This window comes from Lynx rufus, unplaced genomic scaffold (genome assembly GCF_022079265.1).
Source record: "Lynx rufus isolate CCGP_SWC_20201006 ecotype Redwood Valley unplaced genomic scaffold, mLynRuf1.p SCAF_1, whole genome shotgun sequence".
In the NCBI taxonomy this organism is placed as follows: Eukaryota; Metazoa; Chordata; class Mammalia; order Carnivora; family Felidae; genus Lynx; species Lynx rufus.
In genome coordinates, this window is record NW_025814823.1 from 143,414,385 (window position 1) to 143,435,661 (window position 21,277).

At 35.2% G+C, this 21,277-nt stretch overlaps 1 protein-coding gene across 1 annotated transcript in view; it reads right to left on the minus strand.

Moving 5' to 3' along the window:
• Window positions 1–21,277, minus strand: part of HOMER1 (homer scaffold protein 1) — a 133,192-nt gene that overhangs the window by 52,441 nt on the left and 59,474 nt on the right. The window contains exon 5 of the mRNA XM_047070328.1: window positions 14,976–15,115. Coding sequence (XP_046926284.1) covers window positions 14,976–15,115 — 140 coding nt within the window. The remainder of the gene's footprint in view (window positions 1–14,975; window positions 15,116–21,277) is intronic.

Sequence of the window (21,277 nt, forward strand, 5' to 3'; positions counted from 1 at the left end):
AAACCCATAACCAGCTAAAAAACTGAATCAGTAATCAAAAATCTCCCAACAAACAAAAGTCCAGGGCCACATGGCTTTGCAGAGGAATTTTATCAGACATTTAAAGAAGAGTTAATACCTATTCTTTTCAAACTGTTTCAAAAAAATGGAAATGAAAGGAAAAATTCTAAACCTCTTCTACAAGGCCAACATTACCTTGATTCCAAAACCAAAGAACCCACTAAAAAGAATTACAGGACAATATCCCCAATGAACATGGATACAAAAATTCTGAAGAAGATACTAGCAAACTGAATCCAATGATACATTAAAAGAATTATTCACCATGATCAAATGGGATTTATTCTTGGGTTGCAGGGCTGGTTCAATATTCACAAATCAATCAACGTGATACACCACATTAATAATAGAAGGATAAGAACCATATGATCCTCTCAGAAGATGCAGAAAAAGCATTTGACAAAACACAGCATCCATTCTTAATAAAAACCCTCAACAAAGTAGGGATAGAAGGAACATACCTCAACATCATGAAGGCCATATACAAAAAACTCACAGCTAATAGCATCCTCAATGGAGGAAAACAGAAAGCTTTTCCCCTACAGACAGTGATGTCCTCTCTCACCATTACTATTTAATATAGTAGTGGAAGTCTTAGCCTCAGTAATCAAATAACAAAAAGAAATAAAATAAAATCTGCAAGGAGGAAGTCAAACTTTCACTATTTGCAGACAACAAGATACTCTATGTAGAAAACCTGAAAGACTCCACCAAAGAATTGCTAGAACTAATTAATACATGAATTCAGCAAAATCACAGGAAATAAAATCAATGTACAGAAATCTGCTGCATTTCTAAACACCAACAATGAAGCAGCAGAGAAAGAATCAAGGAATTGATCCATTTACAATTGCACCAAAAGCCATTCGATACCTAGGAATAAACCTAACCAAAGAGGTAAAAGATCTCAACTCTGAAAACTAAAGAACATTTATGAAAGAAACTGAAGAGGACACAAAGAAAGGGAAAAACATTCCATGCTCATGGATTGGAAGAATAAACATTGTTAAAATATCTATGCTACCCAAAGCAATTGACACATTTAAGGCAATCCTTATTAAAATACCACTAGCATTTTGCACAGAGCTCGAATAAACAATCCTAAAATTTGTATGGAACCACAAAAAATCCTGAATGTCCAAAATAATCCTGAAAAAGAAAAGCAAATCTGGAGGCATCATGATTGTGGACTTCAAGGTATATTACAAAGCTTTAATCATCAAGACAGTATGGTACTGCCACAAAAACAGACACACAGATCAATGGAACAGAATAGAAAACCCATAAATGGACTCACAACTATATGGTCAACTCATCTTTGACAAAGCAGGAAAGAATATTCAATGGAAAAAAGGCAGTCTCTTCAACAAATGGTGTTGGGAAAACTGGACAACATGCAGGAGAATGAAACTGGGCCACTTTCTTACACCATACACAAAAATAAGTTCAAAGTGGGTAAAGACCTAAATGTGAGACAGGAAACCATCAAAATCCTAGAGGAGAACACAAGTAGAAACCTCTTTGACCTTAGCCGGAGCAACTTCTTATCAGACACCTCGCCATAGAAAAGGGAAACAAAAGCCAAGATGAATTATTGAGACTTCATCAAGATAAAAATCTTCTGCATGGCGAAGGAAACAATCAACAAAACTGAAAGGCAGCATGCAGAATGGGAGAAGGTATCTGCAAATGACATATCTGATAAAGGGTTAATAACCAAACTCTATAAAGAACTTATCAAACTCAACACCCAAAAAACAAATCAGCCAGTTAAAAAAAAATGAGAAGACATGAACATTTTTCTTCTTCTTCCAGTTTTTTTTTAATGTTTATTTATTTTTGAGAGAGAGAGACACAGCATGAGTGGGAGAAGGGCAGAAAGAGAGGGAGACACAGAATCTGAAGCAGGCTCCAGGCTCTGAGCTGTCAGCACAGAGCCTGATGTGGGGCTCAAACTCGCGAACCATAAGATCATGACCTGAGCTGAAGTTGAACGCTCAACCAACTGAGCCACCCAGGTGCTCCAACACTTTTCTTTTGTAAAATTTTTTTTTAATGTTTATTTATTTTTGAGAGACAGAGTGTGAGTGGGGGAGGAGGAGAGAGAGAGGGAGACACAGAATCTGAAGCAGGCTCCAGGCTTTGAGCTGTCAGCACAGAGCCTGATGCAGGGCTCAAACCCATGAACCGTGAGGTCATGACCTGAACTGAAGTTGGACGCTTACCGACTGAGCCACCCAGGCACCCCTGACACTTTTCTTTAAAGATAATGTTTATTTATTTTGAGAAACAGAACGTGCACACAAGTGGGGGAGGGACAGAGAGAAAGGGAGAGAGAGGAAGAGAGAGGATCCCAAGCAGGCTCCAGGCTGTCAGCACAAAGCCCGATGCAAGGCTCAATCTCATGAACCATGAGATCATGACCTGAGGTGAAATCGAGAGTCAGTCGCTTAATCAACTGAGCCACCCAAATGCCCCAATAGATATTTTTCCAAAGATGTCCAGATGGCTAAAAGAAAAGATGCTCAACATACCTAATCATCAGTGAAATGCAAATCAAAACCATAATGAGATACCACTTCACACCAGACAGAATGGTTAAAATTAACAACACAAGAAGTAACAAGTGTTGGCGAGGATGTGGAGACAGGGGAACCTTCTTGCAGTGTTGGTGGTAATGCAAACTGGTACAGCCACTCTGGAAAACAGTATGGAGGTTCCTCAAAAAGTTAAAAATAGAACTACTAGATATTTACCCAAAGGATACAAAGTACAGAATCTAACGGGTACACGCACCCTGATGTTTATAGAAGCATTATCAACAATAGCCAAACTATGGAGAGAGCCCAAATGTCCATTGATTGATGAATGGATACAGAAGATATGGTATACATGTACAATGGACTATTACTCAGCCATCAAAGAGAATGAAATCTTGCCATTTGCAACAATGTGGATGGAGACAGAGTATATAATGCTAAACGAAGTAAGTCTGTCAGAGAATGACAAATACCAAATTATTTCATTCATTCATGTGGAATTTAAGAAACAAAACGGATGAACATATGGGAAGGGGAAAAAAAGAAAAAAGAGAGTGGAAAACAAACCATAAGAGAATCTTAAAGATAGAGAACTGAGGGTTGATGGAGGGAGGAGTGTGGGGCATGGGCTAGATGGGTGATAGGTATTAAGGAGGGCACTTGGTATGATGAGCACTGGGTGTTGTATGTAAGTGATGAATCAGTGAATTCTATTCCTGAAACCAATATTGCACTGTATGTTAACTAACTGGAATTTAAATAAAAATTTGAAAAGAAAAATAAAAGAATCAATGAAACAAAAATAAATGAATAGGGCATATTTTTACTAATTATTTTATTTATTTTTATTATTTTTTTTAACATTTATTTATTTTTGAGACAGAGAGAGACAGACCATGAACGGGGGAGGGGCAGAGAGAGAGGGAGACACAGAATCCGAAGCAGGCTCCAGGCTCTGAGCTGTCAGCCCAGAGCCCGATGTGGGGCTCGAACTCACGGACCGCGAGATCATGACCTGAGCCAAAGTCGGACGCTTAACCGACTGAGCCACCCAGGTGCCCCTTTACTAATTATTTTAATATAAAAAATCAATGAAGAAAAAAGTCACTCAAAAATCAGATAAGGAAGTAAATGTACCCCTACTACCACCATTCATAAAAGCTGCTCCACATACTTTGGAAAGATAAAAAGCTAGAAAACTGGAAGGTTTCATAATTTTAGATAGAAAAACTAAAGCCTAGTGATGTGCTTTTAAAAAATATCGATAGGGGAACCTGGGTGGCTCAGTCAGTTAAGCTCTTGATTTCAGCTCAGCTTATGATCTCGAGGCTCGTGAGTTTCAGCCCCACATTGGGCTCCAGTGGCACTGGCAGTGTGGGGCTGCTTGGGATTCTCTCTCTCTCCATCTCTCTCTCTGCCCCTCCCCAACTCAGGCACGCACTCTCTCTTTCACTCTCAATCTCAAAATAAAGAAACTTAAAAAAGTAAAATAAATAATATTAACATTTTTATAAAAGAATTCTTCCTCTCCATTAAGTTCTTTTTATCAGTTAAAGAAACTATCAATTACCGTTTAAGAGATAAACACAAGGAAAGCATATTGCTGTATTTGTCAAAGCACAGATTTCTAAAGCTACCAACTAAGGGGAGGAAATCACTAACCAACTAGAGTATCAATGGAAAAAAATGTCAAAAAACTAGGAATATAAAGAGCATCTATGAAAAATCTGTAGATACTGTCATACTTAATGATAAAAAACTTAAAGCTTCCCCCCCTAAGATAATGAACAAGACAAGGATGTCCACTCTTGTCCCTTCTATTCAGCATATACTGGAGGTTCTAGACAGGGCAATTGGTCAAGAAAATGAAATAAAATCTAGATGGGAAAGGAAGAAATGTTATTATCTCTATTTGCAGATGACATGATTTTGTATATAAACATCCTAAGGAAGTTACTAGAAACTATTAAAACTATGTGTTTCGCAAGTTTATGGGACACAAGATCACTGTATAAAAACCATCTGTATTTCTATATACCAGGAATGAACAATTAGAAAGTGAAATTAAGAAAATAATTTCAATAACAGCATCAAAAAAACAATATTTAGGAATACATCTAACAAAAGAAACGTAAAAATTACATTCTGAAAACTAAACAACACTATTGAAAGAAATTGCAGAGGTAAATAAATAAGAAAACATGCCATATTCACTGACTGATAGACTTCACATTAAGATGACCCATGAAATTGTTCTACAGATTCAAGGCAATTCCTATCAAAATTCCAATGGGCTTCTTTACAGAAACTCACAGGCTGATCTGAAAACTTATGCAGAAATTCTAGGGTCTCAGAATAGTTGAAGCAATCTTGAAAAGGAAGAATAAAGTTGGAGGACCTAAATTCCGAATTTCAAAACATACTACAAACTTATAATCGTGAAGACAGTGTGGTACTAGCATAGTATAGATAGATCAGTGTGTTAGAATTCAGAGTTCAAAAATAAACCCTCAAATGTACAGTCAACTGATTTTTGACAAGGATGCCAAGACAATTCAATAAGACAAGAATGATCTGTTCAACAAATAGTGCCAGGACAAGTGGATATCCACAGGCAAAAGAATGAAGTTGAGCCTCTATCTCACAATGTACAGAAAAAAATAACTCAAAAATTAGCCTAAATGTAAGAATTCAGACTGTAAAACGCTCAGAAAAAAACACGTGTAAACCTTCATTACCTTGAATTACAACATGGTTTCTTAGATGTGACACGAAAGTGTAAGAAATGGAACAAAGTAGGTAAATTAGACTTAATTAAAATGTAAAGCTTTTGTGTTGCAAAGGACAGAATCAAGAAAGGGAAAAGACAGGGGCACCTGGGTGGCTCAGTTGCTTAAACATCCGACTTCGGCTCAAGTCATGATCTCATAGTTTGTGGGTCTGAGCCCCACAGCAGGTTCTGTGCTGACAGCTCAGAGCCTGGAGCCTGCTTCAGATTCTCCGTCTCCCTCTCTTTCTGCCCCTCCCTTTCATGCTCTTTCAAAAATAAATAAATTTTTTAAAAAATTAAAAAAAAAAAAGAAGGGGAAAAGGCAACCTACAGAATTGGAGGGAATATCTGCAAATCATTATCTGATCAGGGGTTTGTATATCTGGAATATATAAAGAATTACAAGCCAACAACAAAGATAGACCAAACAACCCAACTGAAAATGGACAAAGGATCTGAGTAGCCATTTCTCCAAAGAAGATATACAAGTGGCCAACAAGCACATGAAAAGATACCCAATAATATTAGCTATCAGGGAAATATGTACCATTCGAAACCATAATGAGATAGCGTTTAACACCTACTAGGATAGCTATAATCAAAAAGACATCTAATACCAAGTGTTTCTGATAATGTAAAGAAACTGGAACCCTTATACACTGCTGCTGTAAATGGCGCAGCTGCTTTTGCAAAAACAGTTTGGCAGCTCCTCTAAAGGTTAAACATCAAATTACCATATGACCCAACAATTCTAGTTGTACGATATATGTGGAGAACTGAAAACATATAGCCACACAAAAACCTGTACACAAATATTCACAGCAGCAGCATTATCCATAACAATGGTGTAACATCCAAAAAGTGAAAGCAACACAAATGTCTACCAACTAATGAGTGGATCAATAAAGCCTAGTATATCCGCACCATGGAGTATCATCCAGCAATACAAGGAAATGAAGTATGGATACACTCTACAATGCGGATGAACCTTGAAAAACTCATTCTCAGTAAAGAATTCAGTCACAAAAGACCAGATATATAATTCTATTGATACAGACTATCTAGAATGGGCAAATCGACAGAGACAGAAAATCAGTGATTGCCTTGGGTTGGGGGAAGGAGGGACAGTGCGTGAAAGGGAAAAAGAAAGTAACTGCTAATGGGTACAGGGCTTTGGGGGAGATGATGAAAATGTTTTAAAATTGACTGTGGTATTGGCTGCACAACCCTACAAAATATACTAAATACCTCCTGAATTGGACACTTTATACAGGTAAATGGCTAAGTGGGTGAATTACACCTCAATAAAGTAGTTACTAAAATTACTGATGGTAATATTAATAGCTAAGTGGATCCTATTAGAATTTAAAAGGTTAAACTAATTATTCTTTATATTACTATCTTTGTCGGCCCTGTCTAGTATATGGTGTATTTTTCTTGGTAATGATCAAGATGTACCAACTTCTCTGTCATCTCAGTAATGGTAAAAACACACATTTATTTGCTCAACAAATTCACTAATTTATCTATTACATATCTAAATGGCTTGAAACTATATGAGACACCAAGAAATGCAAGCCAGTAAGACTTACTCCACAAGCTAAGAATCTAGTAGATGAATTTAACAAGTAATGGTAAATATGGGTTGAACAATGACAAATATCCAGATGCAAAGTATCTTGAAATGTGACACAGAAAACAAACCCTCTTGGAGTTTAGCAGCAGGAGTGCTGCCTCAACCAGGATGGACCCTAATGATCAATGTCTTTGGAGACCTCTCTGTTCTAATCTAGCCATTAGCAAACACTGATGCTGCATACCCTTTCCCTGGACTCGCTTCCACTTCTGTAAAATGACGTGGGTAGACTATGTAATATAAAGTTCCTTCTATCTCCAAAGTTCTATTTGTTTGTTTATTTTTGAGAGAGAGAGCGCAAGGAGGAGAGGGGCAGAGAGAGAAGGAGACACAGAATCCAAAGCAGGCTCCAGGCTCTGAGCTGTCAGCACAGAGCCTGACGTTGGGCTCAAACTTACAAACCGCGAGATCATGACCTGAGCCAAAGCTGGACGCTTGACCGACTGAGCCACCCAGCGCCCCTATCTCCAAAGTTCTAATATCGACGTTTAGACTTCAGTTTAGTCCAGTCATAAAAATTAACTCTTTTGTTTCCACTGGATACACGGCCAAGTTAAATTGTCAGAGGAAAATAGCAAAATGATGGAAAATAAATACAAGTAAAATGTACATTTATTTAACTGGTTAGTCATATTTACATTTTATATACCCTATAAGGAAGGTTTAGTCCCTAGGGCATGACTACCTTCAATACTTTTCAGTGTACTGTGAGCTTATTGCCATATGAAATGTGTTCTCTCAATCTTTACTTCTGTGAAATGTACATAGTACAATTCTTAATTTAAAAAAAAATCAGTAGTCCTGAAATTCACTTCTTTGAGTCAAATAATAAGTGCTTGTATTGACCTTGGTAAGAGATGAAATTTTTAAAAAACACATTTTGGTCACAACTGGTTTTAAAAACAAAGAATATAAGTATTGCTTAATTTTACAAAAAAAAAATACATCACTGAAACATTCTGCAGTGCTTTTTAGGTAAAAAGAAAAATTATTATCAAAAGGATAAAAAATTATTGTTACAATAAAGCATTTTAGCATCTTTCACGTTATTCAGGTACTTAAGAACATTGTTTATTAACACACTATTTTTAAAATTTCTTTATACCAACTAGGAAATTTCAAAAAAAATTAGACTAAGTCAGTTAAACTCAAGACTTAAATTTGTTAAGAGTGACTGAATTTCAAAGAATATAGCTAGTTTTACATTTTAGTTTCAAAGTTTTATGAACCTGTAGGTGTAACTTCAGTTGACTGAAGCCCTACCAAGGGTATTCAGTGCATGTACTCAATTTTTGTAAGGGAAACTGTTGCATTCATATTTACTGGCTGTCTACCATGCTAAACACCAGGAATACAAATGGATAAAACACAATCCCTGCCGCAGGAGAAACTGATAATTTCATGTTAACCTCCACATATTAAGTTAGGAGGTAATAGAGATTTAATAGAGGAGGACATGTAATTCAACATGAGGGCACCAGAGTAAGGTTTACTGGAGGCAGTGGTGCTGAAGCTTGAAGGATATGTAGGGGTCAAACAGTCGGTGGCTGAATTAAAGGCAGAGGTGGGTGATAGGCAGTATGGAGTGTGGGTACACGGCCATTGCAAAGAGAAGGAAGGACATTCCCAAAACAAGGAAGCAAAGACTTGCAGATGAGAAACAGCATGGTTGCTGCTATATGGAGAACTACAAGCAATTTGGGGCAACAGCAACAGCAGCACAGGATGATGAGGCTGAGGAAGCCTCATCTGATGACCATGGAGTGGTCTATATATATGCCATGCCACTGAAACTGTGTGATTTTTGTTTGTGAATGAACACCTGTCAGAGTAATATGTCACCAAAGAGGACATACCCAGGATTCATCTGCACATATATCCTCCCAAATACCTCCACCAAGAGTTTATAAGTTATTACAACAACAAATATTACTAGCTAGAAATTGCTTAAAATTCTTCCCATGAGTTAAACCATTCGTAAATCAAAGTTTCCTCTGGAAAGTGTAGACTAGAAACCGGATGGGTCATCTAGTCCCCACCCCTCTGTGTGACCTTATTTTTTAAAAACTTTATTACCTTCAGATGAACCTTGCACACTTCACTTTACTACAGACCTCACCATTTCTTCCACACCACAAGTGTCACACATTTACATAGCCTGTTTGACCTCTGCCTCTGTACACATCTTGATCTTGTCCCTTACTTCTCTAATAAGAGGGAAAATGGGAAGCCAAATTCAAAGAACATTTTCCTCGAAGTCCTAGAACAGAACTATCCATATCACATACCTCCCTTCCAACAGAATCTCCACTATGGTCTTTTAAAAACAGAAATGAAACAATAAAAGGAAATTTAAAAGCCCTCTACAGGGAAGAGATCATAGTTAATCTAGGATCAATCTGTCCCATTGTGAATAACCACACCTCTAACTCCAGCTAGTAATTTTGAAAATAGAAGCTCACAATCACTGGAATGGACTGGTAAACATTCTTTCCCATTAATGACATTGGTAGGGGGAAGAAGGAGAAGGGACTAATCCCTGATGGAGGTGAATTAGTAATGTCTTTGTCTCATATGAATAGTATTTTTCTTCTTACAAATAACCTGTATTAAGTGTTAACACCTGAAAAAATGCTTCAGCAAATTTCCACATTTTCTTCAAAATATTTTAGAAGACGTTAGAAGAGAATAAGGATTAGTTCTTGAAAAACGCAAAGTAAAAATTTAAGTATACTTATTTAGAAAGCTAATAAAGTAAACACTTCGGGTCACTAAACTCTATTTTTTTATTGCCTGTTATTCAAAAATACATACATTGTTTCTCACTTCCCAGAGAATGTAAATTGTATCTATTACTGAATTACTATAGCACCTCTTATAAAATGCTACCTGTTCACAATTAAGGTAAAGGAAACTCTGACATTTCTAAATTGTTAAGTTACAATCTTTCATAATCTGTCTTAGTTAATTTTTAAAAAACCTACTCTAAATTTTGAAGTTCCATGGTGGAAAAATAACAATAATTATGTCATTTTTAACTGTTACTATAAGGGAAATCCTACAACTTAAATTTTCATCTGTAATTATGTTCATGATAAAGCACTTCTTGTGAACTCAAGTCCCAGTTTTACACACAAAATCTTAAAAAAAATTTTTTTAATATTTTTATTTATTTTTGAGACAGAGACAGAGCATGAGCAGGGGAAGGGCAGAGAGGGTGGGAGACAGAATCTGAAGCAGGCTCTAGGCTCTGAGCTGTCAGCACAGAGCCCGACGCGGGGCTCGAACTCATGGAACTGCGAGATCATGACCTGAGCTGAAGTCAGATAGATGCTTAACTGACTGAACCACCCAGGCGCCCCATACACACAAAATCTTATCCAAACAAGAGTCAGCCACAGAAATTATATCTATTTTAGTTCCCAACTAAAATCTTGTAAATTTTGCCTACTATCCATAAAAGGGGGAGACAGAAGGCACAGCTGTGGAGAGTATAGAACCCCAGAACTCAAAACTTTTTTCTTGTTTCTATCATCTTTCAAGTAAGTACAAACTGTATTTGATTCAAGATAAAGCACTTACTAAAAATTCTAACATATAAGTAAAACTGTGTGTAACATTTCCAATGAAATTTAGTTTTTGAAACTGTACAAAAATTCCTCATCAGTTTTAAAATAGTAGCTTTCTGAAACTCTGATAATGGATGAATTAATCTATTAATAGGAATGAAATGAACCCACCCAGATTCCATAAATTTGAGTAAAATATAGTTATACTGATTTAAAGCAAAATCAATGTACTAAAGAGTGATATTTCTGCATACATCCTTTAATGAGTATCTGTTGGAAACACACAAAGTGGCAGAAAAATCTCTTTAACAGAAGATACATGCAGTACCCCCAAAATGTAGAAGTTCTAGCAGCACCATAAGAATATATTATTGAAACATTAAAAGAATGTAAATATAATCAGTGCTTAAAAGAACCTTTTTTCCATTAAGATAACCAAAATGTTATTAAAATTCGTCACTACGAAAATAGTTTCACGAACTACTAATGCATGTGTATGTCTGTTCTGGACTCTCAGAAATATGGTAACAGCACTTATTTATCAACATATTCATGTATATTTGGGAGCATAAATTTACAATGAACAAAATAAAAAGTTTTAGTTTTCAGTATTACGTTGTAACACCAGGACACTAATAAAATTAACTATTTCCAAGAGAATTTTAAACAGCTTTAAATCTTAAAAAAACAAATCCTATATTTTCTTCTTCTTAAGTGCTAACAAGTAATTTCAGAATTCTATACAGTCAATGTTATGAAGAAACAATAACTCCCTGGAAGGAGAAAACAAAACCTTCACCCAACTGTATATGCTGGTCTATTAGCATATAGCTCTTCATTTAGTATATAGCTATTCCAAGACTAAGGTCTCAAAGGATGCCCTGAACACTTCAGTTGGTCAGTGTATACCTGCTCAGTCCCAAAATGATTTTTATCATTTAGGTTAAAAAATATTTTAAGAAAATATAGCAAGTTAGATAAAATGTAATGCTATTTCCTCAAAGAAATTAGTGAATATTTTCATCCTCACAAACTCCCTTGTTTACACACCCTAAACTTTAAAAAAGCATTTAAATAAATACATTATAAATTTATTAATTTATTGAAACTTACTCAGTGAGAATGTTTTTGCATAGCTTATGGCAAGGGCATAAAACAGTACTTTAGCACTTGACTAAGGAGTATTTAACAGCCCATACATTTCAAAATTTAGTTCAGCAGTATAATTACAAATCAAAGAGTAAATAATTCAAGGTAACCTGATAATGCCACTGAATTAGAGAATATAAAAAACTGTACTACCCTCATAAATAGGTTTTTAAAAAGCTAAAAAGTAGTTTAAAAAGTATTTGTGGATGAAATTATGTCTGAGATTTGTTTTAAAAATAATACAAAAGTGGAAGAGTGTGCAGGGATATAAATGAATTGAGATTAGCCATTTTTTCATAATTCTTGAAGCTGGGTGATGCACTAATGGGAGTTCATTACAGTATTCTTTCATATATATATGAAAAATTGTATAAGTTTAAAGAGGAACAAAAAAAATCTTGCTTGTATCTTTAAAGCTAGTACTTTTTAAAAAGTACATAAAACTTACAGAGAGTAAAGAGCCAACTGTAGCAACATTACTAAAATTTTCAGGACCAAATGAAAATCAGGGCTTTCTTTTGGTATGTTAATTAATTCATGAGATTTAGGCATACAGTTTGAATTTTAAGAGCACAAATTGTCTTGCTACGTGCTATTACACCATCAACTCTTAATTAACTTGAATAACTAGATCACTGTTCCCCATATCCTTCCTTTACAAAGGACAACACATAGACATAGACATTCGAGTGTTTTGCTCCTTATGTAGCAATAAGATGGCAGAACAGAGAAATGCTGGCAAAATATTTTTTGTTCATTCTTTTCTCTTGAAATAAGGAAAAAAAGGCAAAATAGCCTAAATAAGCCTTAAGAACATAGACTTTGTCTTCCTTTGCCACGGGAAAAAAAAAAAAGTGTTTCAAGTGTAAACACAAGTTTCAGATTTAAGTGAAGATTACTTTAATATTCTTTGTGTTTCTAATTCATGAAACACTGATCCTATGTCTACAGAGTTCTCGTAGGACAGGAAGTTATTAACTTCCTGACAACAATGTGCATGTTATGGGAATGGAGCTAAAATACATTAACCGGCTGTACCTACTGGGGTCAAAAGGTGATCTGTACTACTACTAAAGTTTTTACTACTGAACAATGTAACCTAGCACTACTCACCTAACCTCTGTGATTTAGTCTCCTCATGTGTCAAAGGTACACATTTTCAAACTTGGACGTTTTACACCATGATCCAGAGCACACACATAAATCTGTATATGACTAAAATAAAGTTTCTACTTTTAACGTGAATTTTACTCTGATGTCCTATTTTATTATGTTTCATTTCTCAGAATGCCATGAATAACCTAAATTGATTTCAAACTACCAGTTTGGAAGATCTTGGTTTATACCATCTTTAAGGTCTCTTCTGTTATTTTGGGATTCTAACATTGGCTATAAAACATTCAGTCTTCTATTTCAGGTGGAAATCAAACCAGTTCAGAAAATAATCTTCAAAAATCTTATAAACTAAAGAATATTTAAAATACTCTAACAGGAGAACTCTAAGATTGTGTTAATACCTTTAACATAATTAAAAGCTTAAAATGACCTGTTAAATTCTTTTCAGAACTCAAAATATCTCCATGGCTAATCTATAGATTCTACCAAAGAAGCTGTATCTTCAAATCAAAGTAAGTCCTATTAGACTCCCAGGAACAGAGAAAATCAATAGATGACTAATTCTAGTTAGTAAATTCAAGTACAAAGGATTAGTAAAACAAACATTCTGAGAATTTGGGGTGTATAAAGTAAAGCAGAAACAGTTTTTACAAATGTTAAATATAAAAGTTATTTCCAAAGCTACAGTATTCAATGCACATGGCTCATTTAAGTGTTAGCCAAAGAAATCAAGTTTGTAATTATATGCAGTGCATTTAAGTCTTTGAAATGGGTCTGCTAAATTTAATAGGAATAAAATTTTTCCTTCCCTCGGCATTTTTTTAAATCTACATACTAATCACATTGCTCTTTAATTCTAATTGTATATTCAAAAAAAGTGTGTACTTTATAAATCAATGTGAAAATGCAGTCTTCAGGGAACTCAAAAATTTTCATGTGTTCAGTAATGTTTGTAACAACAGAAAAGAGAATATGCTTACACTGCAATAGTTAAAGCATGATCTCCATGATAATTCTGATATGTCTACTGTTTTATGCAAAATTACTGCATTTTTAGGAACAAAATTAGAATACCTCAAAATCAAATAGTTTTCCTCACACATTCTTAAAAAAACCCTGTAACTAATTTCTTCTTCCTCAATCTGACCATGAGGTCTCTCAATGTTTGTCTCTGATATGTATAATCTATGCTGCCTCTAACAGTTAACAAATTCAATCGAAATTAGAATTCTCATGGAAGAGTTTGGATAATATCACTTCACAATTTTTCTGAATATGCTAAAGAATTTGATTTTTTAAGAAGTGGTCTTGAAAAGAAAGTAGTTTTCCTATGTTGTGCATCTCTTAACTTTATTTAAAATTACCTAGTCAAAAGTTTCCAAAGGATGAAAATTAATTTTAAGACAGTGACTAATAGGTTTTTGTTTACATTTGCAAGGCTACAGTTCCACAGACCTCCCTACATCCTAAAAATACCACAGAATAGCAAATAATTAATGTAACTGGTTTAGAACACATTTAAGATACATTGTATCTTTTTCAAGTACCAAATTCTTTTAAAATTCAGAAGTATGTGAAGATTTATCTTCTGTTAGTTGATATGCAAAATCTAAATCTGACATTAACACTAATAGAAGTGACAATAACTTGTTTCCTTCTGTGAAATCCTATGGTGAGATCACCTCTAAGAGTACAGTAAAGCTTAATTTCAGAGTAGGAAGCCTGTTTTTTTTAAAAAAATGTATAACCCTCAAGAACACAGATGAAAGTGGAAACCAGGTTAACAAAGAGGCCTTTTACGGCTGTGTTTTAAAAAAAAAAAAAAAAAAAAAAAGAGTAGAAGAGATTTATAATAAGATATTGTTTCACTGAAAAGTGATTTGTGCTGCAATTAACTAGGTAGCCCTTTTTCTACATAAAGGAAATGTTCATTCCAGTCCATCTAGCCATCCATAAACTATAAATTATAAAAACCTTTCTGAGGTTAACAGAAAAAGTAAAAAAAAAAAAAAAAAAAAAAAGACTGACCTGGAATTTTCACTCAGGGTAGTAACTTTGCAAGATTTATCTAAAACCAAGTAAGTTTCCATATTTACACATTTTACTTAATCATGATGGTTGAATTGAATCTGTACCTATGTGAAAATGGCAATGCATTCTGAGTTGGTTCAGCCCTTGGTTCTGAGTTCTGTGTCACGTCAGGTGCTCTTTCATCATCTGTTCCATTGATACTTTCTGGTGTTAAAGGAGACTGAAGATCCCCGCCTGCTGATTCCTTTAAAAAAAGGGAGGTAGGGGATAAAAGTGTTACGCTTTTGTTAAAATACACAAGATTATCTTCAAGTTAAGAGTGACTCTGATGTATGTTTACTTACAAACCATATTTCCATTGAAATATGAGTCAAAGATTTAAAAAAGGAAATTTAAAGGAGAAATAATTTTTTAAAGCAAAGCAACTCATAAAACTATCTGAAACAATACAATTTAGAAATGTAAAGATAACACAATTTAGAAATGTAGTTTCAAAGAATTGAAAAGCTTTTGGGTTTATATAAGCAATTAATTGGTTAGAAGAAAAGATATTCAAAGAATTACTGAAGAAGAAGAAGATAGCACAAAAATGGAAGAAAATGTGATTTTACTTGGGGAAGTAGGAAGGCAAAGGGAAGAAAGAAATCAAGTTTTAATTTTTTTATCTGCCCTACTTTTCAGTTCCAGAGTTATCTACAAAAGCAGCCAGAAATCTCTCTGTAACATATACAAAGTGAGTTTATTTCAGCTTTTCTTGCCTGTTACTCATAATGGAATTATTTTTCTTCACAAAATTTTCTGTCTTATTTCTACTTTTAATTAAGATTTGTCTATCAAGGCAAACTTAATTTATTCTTCTGGAAAACAAGTGGACTTTAAAATGCAGCTCAAACTGACACTTATTATTGTCACTGCATCATAAGATTATCTAAATTTGGTATTAGTAGAGATCAGAACGAGGGCTCATTGGACAAACCTGTTAACCAGGGGCAATCTTAGCATGGGATCATTAAAGTGCACCTTTGTGGACCCCTTGGGATCTCTGGGCACTGAAAGTTTACAACTGAAATATTAGGCTATGCTAGTGAAGAAAATGAAAACATCAGTGTCCAAGAGGAGAGTGGGTAGGTATGGTCACCATCTGCCAACTTGAAAGAATACAGGTTTTCTTCAAATAAAAACAAGACAGGCACCTGAGCTGGTTTAGTTCCTAGAGCATATGACTCCTGATCTCTACTGGACTGGAATCTCTACTCTAGAGTTTACTTTAAAAACAAAAACAAAAACAAAAACAAAACAAAACAAAAAAAAAAACCAACCAACAAGAAAAATATGTGTAATACAGGAAAATGCTTAGAATTAGAAAAATATGTAAATATAAGGAAATATCTAGATTATGATAGTTTATATACTTTACCTAAAAATATTGTACATGGAGAAATGTTAGGAATATAGAAAATATTACTGTGGTGAGGGTAACTTTCTTCTGTGGGTTTCTGGTTTTAAGTTGCATGTATTTTATTTCATATGTAAGTATTTTAACTCATTATACCATAATGCTATTAATTATACAAGCTTATTAAAGGTCAAAAGGCTACTTTCTTGATTCCACCTTATCACTTCACTATTTTTCAATTATTAATGGAATTTCCATATTGACCTTTAATTTCATTCTCCTAAATCCTCTTTGTTTCTAGTAATTGATGGTCAGTCCAAGAATAAGGTTTACAGTATAATGTTACAACATAAAACCATATCCAAGGTGGTTACTTCTAGGTCAGTTATGGATCACGTGAATCAGCCAGAAAAAGTTTAAGCAGCAAGAAGAAATTAATCAGAGCTATTTCTCTCCAAGAAAGACCAAACCAAACTAAAATAATCAAGGTGGACTGTCCAATCAGCTAAACAGTAAGTTGATTCAGTGGAAATGAGAACAAAATAAGTTACGTTGTTAACCTGAAAGGGCATAACCAGCATTAGCAACTAAGGATTCACCTAGAGATTTGCCAGAATTGACTGATATGAGTGTGAGGAACAAAAGTAGATCAGGATTAAAAGAGAGAGAAGAAAGAGGGACAGTTGTTTGATTTCTGGTTCTCACTGCCTTCGGGGGAAAATGAGTGTTTGGGTGCATGGGTCTTGGGGGGATTAGCAAAGCTGATGTTACTGAAGTAGAAAAACCATTTCAGAGGCAGGAGAAAAAGGAAGAAGGAAGGAGAGGAAGAAAGCGATCGAGGCTGCGACAATTCCAGTATCGCAATTCAACAAGCTTTTCATTAGAAAACTTGAATATTAGCTATATTTAATGAAAGGTCGATTTAGTTACCCTAGACGTTATATCTAAAGTGAAAACAAAAAGCCCAGAGCATGTTTTTTTTTTTAAAGCAGGTTAAAAATTCATAAAATCCTAAGAAAGAGTTCCAACAGTGCATTGGAGCATAAAAGGAAAATGAGATTCCTTTGACTTTTAACTGCCCCACAGGTAGTGAAAAGTATTCTGTGAAACTTTCCAGGAATTTCATATATGCTGAAAATAGCACAGCTGTTTTATTTAACATATTCCAAACATCTAGTTCTTTTTTAATCTAAATTTTGTGTAATTTTTAAAAATGTTTACTTATTTTGAGAGAAAAAGAGAGAGAGAGAGAGAAATCAGGGAAGGGGCAGAGAGAGAGAGAAAGGAAGAGAATTCCAAGCAGGCTCCATGCTGTCAGTGCAGAGCCCAATGCAGGCTCAATCTCACGCCTGTGAGATCTCGACCTGAGCCAAAATCAATAGTCAGGTGCTCAACCCACTGGGCCACTCAGGTGTCCCTAAAGGTGTACCTTCCATAAAGTCAACATTTTCTATCTTTAATTCAAATATTAAAATAAAAAACTTGGAGATGTATTTATTTGACTAGAAACTTTTCAAAGAAAAAAAGGGTAATTTGTCTTTAAAAAGACATTCCATTTTTTGTTTCTACAGTGCTGTTAATTCTTTTTTTTTTTTTTTTTTTAGTTTATTTATTTTGAGAGAGAGAGAGTGAGCGAAGTGGGGAGGGGGCAGAGAGAGAGAGGGAAAGAGAGAATCCCAAGCAAGCTCTGCACTGTCAGCACAGAGCCTAATGTGGGGCTTGAATCCACGAAGTGAGATCATGACCTGAGCTGAAGTCAGATGCTTAAAACTGACTGAGACACCCAGGTGCCCCTAGAAAGACATTCTTAAGCTAATATGGCCATTTTAAGGAAAAAATTATCACACAATACCTTCTTTGATATATGTATGTATGTATATACATACACCAAAGGTGATAAGAGAAATGAAAAATGTAAAACATAAAATACGAAAACGTAAAACATGAAAAACAAATGACCTGGGCCCTCTCTCCAGGCCTTAGGGTAGTATCACCAACATCCTCTCTGGTGTCTGTGCTGTAGTAGGAGGGTGGGCCGGAAGGATGTGATGGCACTGCCCTTCCCCACTAGACTAAATACCACTAACATCTTCCCTTTAATTCCAATAAAGACTAAATGAAAATTCCTGTTACAGTTTCATCCTTTCTGACTTCAGTAAAACAGAGCCTCTTCTCTTAATCATTTAACAAATATTCAAAGAAGACTTATTCTATTTCCTGTCGCTTGTATTTAAATGAAGATGAGCTCTTTTCTGGGCAGAGGCTCAGACAGGAAAAACTGAGGGACAACCTTAGGATTTTGAGTTCCCATGGCTGTGGATACAGAAAAAAATGCTAGGGAAGAGACACAGAAGGGCAAAAAGATATATAAAGGAAGATAAGGTTAAGATAAATGTCTACTATCACAAAGCATTCCCTTTACCTGGTCACCATCTCTGAAATCCCACTTTCTGACAACCACAGAGTCTCTTTGTACCCTGACTCTAGATTAACTCATGTTCTTCCTTCCCTATGTAAAGTGTACAGACTGATGCACAGTGCTACTGGGTTAATCTCTATTCTGCATATTCTTGTACCTACCAGCTGCATTAAATGATAACCAAGAATCAGCTGTATCTGTCCCAAACATGTTTATGCCAATTGTATTCATATCATTATATAGTTCAATTACATATTATACAAATTAATAAAATCTGAATGCAAACCTAGAGTGGTTATTTTGATGAAAATCAAACTACGTGCTTTGAAATGACTAAAAGGTAAATGACTAGAAAATAAAATCCACTATTGAAGTCGCTGTATATAATAAATGATTACATAACATACATTATATGCTACCCATATAGTATCAGAAAAATGACATAAAAATCTATCATACTCAGATTTCTTTGCAAGTGACAAGAGTCAGCTCTACTTAAAGGAAAACAGGAAATTGCTGACAATTAATGAACATGGTTTGTGTCAGAAAGAACATGGAATTCCAATCAAGATTCATATTCAAAGAGAACACTTGACCTTTAAATAAAAATATTGGCAAATACATAAAACACAGTATTACTGAATTTTATTTTACAAATTTTTAAGGATTTTTTTAAAACTTCATCATCGAAGCTGACTTTTTTCACTAACTTATCAACTACTAATGTTGATTCCAACAGGTAATAGGTGCTGTACAACCTCCTATCCTCTCAACCTAACCTGCTCTTTAACCTGGTGTCTTCTGGCCCTCTGCAATTATCCTACTTTGTGAGGTGCAATCTCTCTACACTCAGCCTAAACAAGAAGGCCAATCACCTTAATGATATTCTCACTAGCATCATCCCAATTTGGGGGATTCCTTTACCTTCCACAATAACTATCTTGCCAATTTCCAATTTCCCATCAACTGAACCATCATTCTCTATTCTTACGTGCCCAAGCTATCAAGTGCTGAGAGAAAATACTGTTAGGTATGCTGATTAGTGTCATGAAAATAATCCTGAGCTCTGACTTCAGTTATGCTCTTGAAATACTGAATAAGCTTTAATTTTACTTACTACTCCCACTGGACTCTTCTTTTTTACTTTACCTAACAGCTGTTCCAAATCTGTGTTCAAGCCTCCTCTCTCTTCAAGCTGTCCTTCCTCTCAGTGAATGACCCAACTCTTCCATCCAGAGAAAATAGAAATAAACTGGCATGGGTTTCCTCGGTCTTCCTCCTACTTGTATCTGAATTCATTTTTATCCTTCCCTCCTGTCTCAGATGAAGAAGTGGCTCATTTGTCTCTAACCTCCTCGCTTACATTACCTTCCCCTGCACAATGCTCCATCAATGATCCATTCTTTCTATTCTTCTCTTTGTCCTTTACTGACTCCTTCCTTACATTTAAAAACATATTCAAATCACTCCCACACATACATAAAAGAAATATTCTTAGCTTCACATCCTCCAGAGATTATCATGTTGACTCTAATTCTCCTCATAGAAAAGAAACAAGTATTTGTGACCTTATTCTCACTATCAAACATTTCCATCTCAAGAATACCTTAAAGTCACCAATTCTACTTTCTTTAATTCTAGAAACTACTTCGCATTGTCCTTTCTTCACCAACAGTCCACCTGTAATTACCAATGAACTCCAGTTAGGTTTAAAGTACTCTTAAGTTTCATCCTACTGGAACCCCCCTCTGACACTGCCAAATCATCGCCTTCAACCGAAAATGCTCTTCTCTTGACTTCTGTGCTAACATTTCCTGCTGGCTCATTTCCTACCACTTTTCAGTGTCTTTTCCTGTATCTTCCTCAATTTAAGTGACAATCTTCAAATGACAATTTTTGACCCTGTCTTCCCCTATCTTTGCATTCTACTTTCTTTCTGGATGATGTCATTCTCTCCTATAGCTTTAACTATACTCACTTGTTGATGACTCTTGAGACTTTGCTCCAATTCAAAATATCTAACTACATACAGGACACATCCCCTGATGCTCAATTAGGATACAGATTCAGTATGTGAAGTGGAAATCTTCTGAAGTTCATGCTACAAAACAACAATAGAAGTTTCAAAAACATCCAGCTCCTGTTTTATCAGCCTCCCTCACCATTCCTTCAACTGCTGTATTTCCTCCAAGTTCGGTCAATTTCACCATTGTCATATCTATTTCCTCCTCTCTATTCTCACTGCAAACACCTAGGAGGTAAACCCAATAGAGAAATGGATAAATACTCCACTGAGGCAAGTAACAGGATTAGAAACTCTTAAGTCCACTGTCCTTACTTTGGACAGCAAACCATAATATCCAGAGAATTGTAGTGAACCTTTCCTGAGATTGTTTTGAGCTATCTGGCTCAGTAAAACCACTTTTGTTATGTGACAGTAAGAAATTATCGCATTAATTTATAGGCACTCGCTAATTCCAATGTCATATTTGTATGCTAGATATGTAACTAATACAGTTCATAGTAGTAACACTTGGCTAATACAGACCACCTTTCAAAAAAAAATCCATGTATAGCAAGTAACATCCTTT